Source organism: Lonchura striata, chromosome Z, assembly GCF_046129695.1.
Source record: "Lonchura striata isolate bLonStr1 chromosome Z, bLonStr1.mat, whole genome shotgun sequence".
NCBI classification, from domain to species: Eukaryota; Metazoa; Chordata; class Aves; order Passeriformes; family Estrildidae; genus Lonchura; species Lonchura striata.
The window spans coordinates 39,780,493-39,789,062 of record NC_134642.1 but is presented as its reverse complement, the minus strand read 5'-3'; the positions used below and the strand labels follow the sequence as shown (position 1 = coordinate 39,789,062).

At 55.6% G+C, this 8,570-nt stretch overlaps 1 protein-coding gene across 1 annotated transcript; it reads right to left on the bottom strand.

Annotated features, from left to right (window-relative positions):
• Nucleotides 1-685: 685 nt before the first annotated feature.
• LOC110484190 (uncharacterized) lies at nucleotides 686-7,753 on the bottom strand. The gene is made up of 10 exons (XM_021554656.2): nucleotides 7,591-7,753; nucleotides 5,882-6,124; nucleotides 4,874-5,164; nucleotides 4,403-4,500; nucleotides 2,895-3,090; nucleotides 2,652-2,763; nucleotides 2,284-2,518; nucleotides 2,008-2,047; nucleotides 1,682-1,787; nucleotides 686-689 (listed from the first exon to the last, which is right to left on the bottom strand). Exons 1-10 carry the CDS (start codon nucleotides 7,697-7,699, stop codon nucleotides 686-688), a joined length of 1,434 nt encoding a protein of 477 aa, XP_021410331.2. The 5' UTR covers nucleotides 7,700-7,753.
• Between the last annotated feature and the right edge of the window lie 817 nt (nucleotides 7,754-8,570).

The window sequence follows — 8,570 nt, the reverse complement described above, 5'->3', positions numbered from 1 at the left end:
GCTGTCAGACACCTCTAGGGCAATACAGGATCACAGCAGCCCTGCTCATGACTCCCTCTCAACAAGGCACTGTCAGCTCCCTACAGGGAAATATGACCCCAGAGGGGCAATGAGGGGACCAGGCAGAAGCTGTGTAGGACACCTCCAATCCATAAGCCTTTATTCATTGTTGACAGAACAGGCAGAGTCACAAAGAAGCCCAGCCAGGCCAAGCAAAGCCCTGGGTTTGGCTGAATATCAGCAGAGGGGGCAGAAGGGGTGGAAACCCAGAGGACAGCAGGAGAATGCCATCAACCTGAGCCTGTGTGAGTCTGGGACTGGGAAATCCAGCATACAAGTCCTGCCTCCAGGAAAGCAAAATTGAAAGCAAAGCCTGAGAAAAGGATTACAGAATGCACGATTCAAAGGCCTTGCAAAAGCAGTAAGCAAAACCTGGGAGGTGAAGGGGCTGAGGAATGAAAACCTCAGCCCTCCTGGGCCTTCTGTTTTCCTCTTGCCCTGCTGAATTAGATGAATTTCATGGGACCCCCATGCTGGTCACAGTCACAGGAGAGCCAGGGGACATGGCAGCCATCAGCACTGGGCTGGAGTCATCCTTCCCATTTTTTTCATGTCCTCACTTCTCTGGATGTCTCTCCATGGTCCTGGCTGGGGCTGAAGTGACTGATCTCCAGCCTAGCCACCTTTATCTGGGGAGAAAAAGGGCACCCAGTGTCAGAGACAGGTTGGAGCACAAGGCAGTGCCTCCCACAGCCCAACCCTTTCATCCCAGCTGTGCCCAACTGCGATGTTACATTTTAGTTAAATGGTATCTCTGTCTCACCCTTTGAAAATGTATGGTTTATTCCAAACCTGTAATCCTCCCCTGAAGTATCCTGTGTCTGTAATCCCATTGGCCCAGATCTTATTCCGTGCCCACTTTGAATCTTCCTGTTCAGTGTGCCGGTGTGACCAGGCTCTCTCTCTTACCCCGCTCTCTTGGCCGGTGCTCTCTCAGCCCCTCTCTCCCCCTCCCTCCCCCTTCCCTCCCTCAGAAACCATGCTTCTTCCCAGGGGTAGGACCCCCAATAAACCCTCATCTAATGAGCACCCTCAGAAGTTGTGTGGAGTCTCCTTGCCTGCCTGCTGCTACCAGCGAACTCACAGCTTGGGGGGCCCCCAAATGCACCGCAACACCCAACCACAGGGCCCTGGAGGCGCCTGTCAGTGCTGAAGTGACCTGAGACCCCTCCTTGCAGATCCCTGGGAGGGATGGCACAGACATGGGTCACTCAAAGACCTGAGCCTTCGGGATGCCCATCTTTGCTCACCCTGTCCCTGCTCCAGGCAGGGAGCACTGCCTGGGACCAGGCTCTGCCTCCATGTGGGGCTCAGTGGGCAGAACCATCCTGACCATCCCCAGCTAAGGCAAATCAGGAGACATGTCAGTGCAGGGTACAAACTGCTGCTTCTCCTGAAACTCAGGTTCTCCTGAGAGATTGCTGCTCTCATTCCACCTGACCCATAGCCTGATGGTCCCTTCTGTGATGGTTGTCTGTAGAATTGCATTTTCCTACCTTTTTAATTATCCTCCTTAGTTTTGTTGGGCAAGTACTTCCTTTTCCTGGAAAGGCAAAGGAGAGTCCTGGGTAAGAAACTGGCATTGTGTATGTACCTGCTGAACCTGTCCCTTCCTACTCACCTGGAGAGCACAAGCCACAGGATGACTGCAGCCACAAGGAGGACAGCCAACAGCACAACCAGTCCAATCACAATCCCATGCCACTGGCCTGCAGTCTGTTCTGCAACTAACACAGAAGCAGGAGTGAGTGCCACAGACTGGCCTCCTACTAGCAGTGGCCCCAAGAATGGCAAAGGGTATGCAAGTGTGTACGCTTGTGTCCTGGCTGAGGTTTCTACAGCAAGAGAGGATCACCCTCTGTGTGGGGATTTTGTTCTGTTCCATGTGAGACCCAAAAGCTCTTGTTGGGAGAGAAGCTTGGGCGCCAAGAGCAAGGAGACACTTACCAACAGAGAAGCTGTAGCAGACACAGGTGAACTTCTCTGCCTGTTGGAAGAGACAGGAGGGAGAGCTCAGCCCACTCCTGCAGCACTAGCCCAGCTGGAGGGAGGCAAGGGCCCCACCCAGGGCCACCGAGTGACCCGGCTGTGGCCCAGGAGCCCAGGGACACCATGGTGCCGAGGCACGGGACAGGAGAGTGGCCTCCCAGCCAGCGCAGAGGCAGCGAGGGGCGCAGCCCCGGCCGGCAGCATCCCCAGAGAGCAGGAGCCCCGCGCTGGTACCTGCGGGCCGAGGCGGCCGAGGCGCAGAAGGGCCGTGTAGTCCCGGCCCGGGCGGAGGGCAGCGTTGTGCTGGCCCTGGCCGCGGCTCCCGTCGCCCAGCACGAAGTCCGTGGGGGCGGTGAGGTTGAGAAGAGCGGCCAGGTAGACGCTGGCGTTGGAGAGCCGTGGCTGCCCCGAGCAGATGCTCTCGATCAGCGAGCCGTCGTGCGTCGCGGCCACGATCAGCTGGTGCTCCCTGCAGGGCCCAGAGGCGGTGGGACGCGGGCCCGGGGCCACGGAAGGGAGGCAGTGCCGGCCAGCGCCGGCGGGGGAGAGCCAGGGCGGGGCTGCGGAGCCGCGGGGCTGCGGAGCCGCGGGGCTGCGCTCACCTGGCGGCCTCAGAGCCACGGGCGATGGGGCGCAGGGGAAGCACGGCCGTGCCTTGCGATGGGGCGATGTCGCGGGCGCTGCGGCAGCTGATGGCCTGGGGGCGCGGGCTGTCTGCAGGGGAACAGCCGGGGAATGAGCATCGGCAGGCTGGGCGAGCAGCGGGGCAGCCTCGGGCAGAGCAGGCTGCCGAGAACGGCTCGTCCGTGCCCAGGCTCCTGGCCCGGCCACACGGCAAAGCTCACCGGAGCTGCTGTTGCCGTGAAACTCCCTCATCAACGCAGCCCCGGCTCCAGCAGCCGTCACTCCCCGGATCGTCACGGCGTAGCTGCTGCCGGGGCTGTGTCCCGGCAGCCGGAGCTCGGTGACGGAGCCATTGAGCCGCAGCCGCTCCGTCTCCAGCACGCTGCTGTCCCCTGCATTCCTGGCTGTGATGCTCAGCTGCGGACAGGAGACACAGCTGGAACGCAGCAGCTCCCGGCTGCCCGCTGGGAAGGTGCCCGCAGCTGGCAACGTCCCTGCCAGCCTGCCCTTCCCTGTGCCTGCCCGCTGTGCCTGGGGAAGGCTCCGGACAGGAACGGGCAGGAGCCCCAAGTGGGGAGCTCAAAACAGAGAAGAGGACAGGAGGAATTTGGAACCAACACTGAGGATGTGGGAGCAGCAACCTCTGTGAGCAAAGGGCTGAGCCTCTGAGAAGAGAAGAGGGAGGCTGCTTCTTTGAAGGCCTGTAGATATATTTACTGAGCCCGAGAAGGAGGTCACCCCAGGTGTATTGCAACACCGGAGGCACCGTGGTGACATACTCCACCACGGAGTATGAAAGAAGAAAAAAAGCTTCTCGTTTCTCTTGTGTAAAGCTGGACTCTGAAAGCTTTTCCTAAGAGAAAAGGAGAAAGGCTGAAGTTTCCATGAGCAATGGAGATAAAGGGTTCGCATTTGCCCATGCATCATCTGGATTTGTTATGAGAGTCCTGGCCATTCTCACTTGCTGTCTTTACAGAAATATATTCTGGGCTTATGCAAAAGTGAAGACAACTGAAAGTGGAACAAAAGGATTCTTTTTAAGAACACTGGTTTCTGGGAGCAGGAAACCAGCTGAACAGGCTCACAGTGCTGTCAAGAGCTTGTGTGACAGTTTTTCCAGGACCGAGCTAAGAAACAGCTTGCAAGGTCCCTGTCATACCATGGAGACCTCTGTCCTCAGAGAGTACCTAGAGCATTCTGAGAACAATGTGACATTCCCCCTCCCACTGCTGGAGAGCAGAGTTTTGCTGTGGAACGTGTCCCAAATCCAGAGACAGAGGAGATGCTTGTAGCCAGGCATTGAGGAAAACTCAACAGAACAATGTAGCTCTCTGGAGAAGGAGCTTTCAGGAGGGACTTTCAGAGCATTACTCAAGCCACAAGCTTTTTCTGTGGCAGGAACCAGAACAAGTATGCAAGAAGCACAGGAAACCCTGGGATGCCGCCCCAGAAGACACGTCACCATGTGTTGCACAGCAACCCCAAAAGACTGCCAAATCCAAAGCAAAGAAGACCTAGGGATTAAGCCCAGAGAACACAGAGCACTCACACCTCTCTGGGCATCTCCACAGCATGAAGAATGTTGAGAATGATGCAGAAAATGCTTGTGCTCATCAAAGCCACGTATTTACTGGCTGGGAACTGTGGCTCATCCCAGCTGTCCCTTTCCCAATGTGCCTGCACAGAGCTCCAGGCTGGGAGGTGAGGGTCTGCCCTGGTCCCTTGGTACCTGGTATCCAATGATCTCCCCATTGCAGGAGGGCAGCGAACTCCACCTGAGAGATCCCCTGTCAGGATCCAGCCACAGCTGCTCCAGTTTGTCCGGCACTGCAAGCACAGACAATGGGGTCACACATAGGGCCATGAGCAGGGGCTGAGGCCAGAGGAGGGTGCAGCAGCTCCTGGCCAAGGGACAGGCTGCAGAGGGACTCCCTACGAAGGGTTTGTCCCCTGCAAAGGCTGCGTGTGCTGCAGCAATGAGAAGCACGACAGCGTGGTGTGGAGTGGGACAATGAGAATGGGGCGTGCCCTGCTCAGGGCTCTCGCACAGCCCCTTCCCCAGAGCTCCACAGGACCCAAGCAGCTCTGATCCCAGGCACATCCCTGAATGGAGCAGAGATACTCTGGCTGAGCTGACAGGTGAGGGGCACATCTATGCACCCTGTGAAACAGCTCTGAATTGTTCCTTCTGTGCACATACCTGTTTCCTCTGTGGTGAACAACCATGAGAAAAGGGTTGTGTTGGGGAGCAGGTCGATGGTGACACTGTACTCAGTGAAGGGCTGCAAAGGGGAGCAGGTGAATGTTCCCTCCTGGCCATGTAACATCTGCTCTCCATTCACCTCCTCAGCCTCACAGGGAGGGGAGGAAGGCTCTGCCAGCCGGCACATGGCCCTCATGCCCTGGCAGGCATCAGGGAACCTGCAGGTCCATTTCAGTTTGATGCTGGTGCTGGAAATCTCAAAGGTCTCAGGGTCAACCTGGAGCACTTCTGTGAAGGAAAGATTGCCAAAAGGTCACTTTATTCCCATTCCACCCCAGACATGCAAGGATGCTGCAGTCAGACAACTTTGCTCATCACCCAGCCCAATGGGAAGGAAAGGGAGAGTGTGAAGGTGGTCACTGCAGCTCTCTCAAAGGGGAGCAGGAGGAGTTGAATAGGAATGAATGTGAATGAAGAAGTGGACTATTATTGCTCAAGAAATTTTCCCCTTTGATTCAAAACTGAGATGTATGTGTGTCCCAGAATCTCTGCAATCCATCAGTTACAGCTCTGTTCTTCTGTGGAGGGAACTTGAATGTCCTAAGCTGTGAGAAGAGAGTTCTAAGCCTGCACCCACCCTGATGTGAACTTGGAGGGGCCCAGCTCATATGGAGCAAGCTGTGGTACTCACTGCCACACCATCTGAGAGGACACAGCCAGCAAAGGTCTTTGATCCTGCTCCAAGAGTGGTGCCATGTGCGGGCCACAAGCCTCACCATAAATCCCTCTCCGTTGCTTTTCTCTTTTGTGCATGTGCTCTTGCCTGAAGCCCTTAGGGAGACCCTTATCACCAACAGCCCCAGGGGTGACCTGCTGGCTGGACTTGACACCTGCCATGTCCCTGGGCAGCACAGAGCCCAAAACCTCCTGTGCCCCACACCCTGGTTTCCCTGCTCAAGAAGAGCAGAGCAAGGCAGCCAAGAGGGCTCCTGAGCCTTTCCTTACCACTGCACTCCACTCTGGACTGAATGCGGACCCAGGCACCTCTGGAGTTTCTTACAGTCCAGACCTCTCTGTAGACAGGTTTCCCACCAGTGAAGGACTGGACTTCGCTTGAACATTTAACGCGGGTGAAGGATGGCTGGAAACCTTCAGGGCAGCTCAACATTACTTCTTCATTCTTCTTATAATTCACCTGGTCTGGTGCCAGGTGGAGTCTGGAGTCCCACAAGGGCCTTTGGCACATTTCTGTCAGAGGTGAAAGTGGGTGTTAGATGGGCTGGAGATGATGAGATGATGAAGTGGGTATGGGTGAATGGGGGAGAGCAACCCCTCCATCCAAGGAAGGGAGAGGGAAGGTGACACATCCATCTGCTGGGATGTGACAAGAGGACAAGCATGGTTGGGAAGGGGCTTTCCTGATGCACAGAAATTGTGAAGAGTCACACATCCATGAAGCTGCCCCATTTACACTTGTGTCCATGGGCACCATATTCCCTCCTCCAAAGCCCAGACCAGGGACATTCCCAGAACAATCAGCCCTGCACCTGGGGACTCCCTCCAGCCTCTCATCCAGACCTGTCATCCAACCCAGCTCAGGTGACGCTTGCTGGGTCATGGCACCACCACTCCTGCTGGCATGCAGGGCCCTTCAGCCATGGCTCATGCCTCCCACGCCCCTGTTACACTCCTGTGCTCCTTGTTCTTACTCACCTGGTGCCTTGGCCACTCTCCTCCTGCCCCATACCGCTGGGCAGAGGGACAGGGGCTGAGCAGTGCCTTCTGCATTCACATCTCCTCCTTTACCAATGCCCTTGCCCCTTTCTCCTGACACAATCCTTCCTTCTTCTCATCACCTCCCCAACAAATTCACCATTCTCCAGGCTCAGTAGGCAGTAGCTGAGCAGCTAGTCCCAGCAGTTTGTCCAATGCTGCAGGGGGAGGCTCTGTGGCAATGATTCCTACAGAGAAGGATGCTGCCCCCCAGAAGGAGCCCTTGTCTGTTCAAGCCTCTGCAAGAAGCTTTGTGAGGCCTGAAGGGGTTTAAAATACTATCTGTCTTCTCCCGAAGGGGCACACAAGGGATCTCACAAGGTACAGACCAACTTTGCCACAAGGGGAAATGCTGTGACAAGTCCCTTGTGCTCAGGCTTTGCCGTCAAACAGCCCTGATGGCATAAGACCAGAGATGCCCAGCAGAGCACCACAAACAGCAGCTTTGTCCACTGGCACACGGCCATGTCCCTGCCATGCTCAGGCACCCAGCCACTGATCCTGCCCTGATCCATCTATCTGGCAAAGCAGCAGCAAGCTCCCTCTTGCACTGCCCTCAGCAGGAATAGTGTCCCTTAGGCACACCTGGGGATAGGATACGTACAGAAAGTGACACCTCCCTGAAGACCCTTCCCCTGATTGACAGTGTGTGAACTGATGCCCAATTCATGTCCACTGTCTCCAGGGAATGACTGGCAAACTGCTTTTCTGTAGGGCCTGACCTATCACACACATCCAGCCCGGTTCTGCCTCTCCCACAGAACCCCAGTGTTCACTGCATTGTAACTCCTGTCCCTGGGGGAGACAGAGGCTGCTTCGGCTGACACAGCCCACAGGGGTCCATCTAGGCTCCAGCCCAAGGCTGCAGGCAGTGAAGATGAATAGCCAACATAGGTGAGGAAAGGCAGGAGAAGCTTCTAAGAGGAAGAACCACTTCTTACCTGTTCCCTGGGGCACTATCTGGGTGTTGAAAAGTTCTTCCTGGCCATGTGCTGACAATAGAGATGTAAGGGCCAGGAGAAACCTCAGAGCCGGTGATTGGAGGGCCATCCTAGTATAAAGTCCCCAGGCAGGACTGAAATCTCAGTCACACTTGCTGCCTCTGAGTCCAGGCATCCGTCTCTGACTGCAAGGCTTGCAACCACAGGAAGGAAACAGACACAACTCCTCATGAGATGTAGGAGGCTTCCTCTTTGGGCAGGGAACCTCCCATCACTGTCACCACTTCTGGCTTTTGATATCTTTTTGCCCCAGGAGCACCCAAGCTCTAGGACTCAGCAGAAGGAACCTTGTCACAAGATCCCAGAGTTTCCTCCCAAAACCCTCCTAGTTACTAGGACATTCAAGTGTTACTCCTGTTACTGAGGTAGTATCCAAGTGTTTCCCGACACTGTGTGGGTTTTAGAGTGGTGATGACTCACTTCCCCTCAATGATCACAGGAGATGGAGGACCTTTGAGAATCTACATAAAGACCTGGTCAGAAGCACAGATAGGAGTGGGGACACAAACTGCAAGGAGTACTTCAATGCTTGAAACAGTCTGTAGCCCTTCTAAAAGAAACACTCAACCCACACCCTCTCTCATTCTTCACTGCTTCTCTATCCTCAGCTGCCTCCTCCTCCTGCTCCCCCTCAGCCTGGCAGCACTCTGCTCTGTCCCCAAGTGTGCCCTACAGTACCAGCTGTGTGCTTGAGAAAACACAATACTAAACTATGCCTCTTGCTCATCAGCAGCCACTGCTTTTCTTTTCCTCCAGAACCTCCCATCCACTTTGGATGTCTCAGATTTCAGAAGGCTGGGTGATCAGACATGGGGGGCTGCAGAGGCACAGAGACCATGCTTGTCCCTCAGCTTTCCTGTGGCACATGCACAGGACTGCCTGAGGTAAAGGATGCCCTGCTCATGGCTCCTCTCAACAAG

Coding starts and splice junctions, on each gene's coding strand:
- LOC110484190 (XM_021554656.2), bottom strand. CDS start 7,699: ATGGCCCTCCAATCACCGGCTCTGAGGTTTCTCCTGGCCCTTACATCT. Junction 2,519..2,651: donor CGTGGCTCTGAGGCCGCCAG/GTGAGCGCAGCC, acceptor TGGGCCCTGCAG/GGAGCACCAGCTGATCGTGG. Junction 1,788..2,007: donor CTGCTACAGCTTCTCTGTTG/GTAAGTGTCTCC, acceptor CTTCTGTGTTAG/TTGCAGAACAGACTGCAGGC.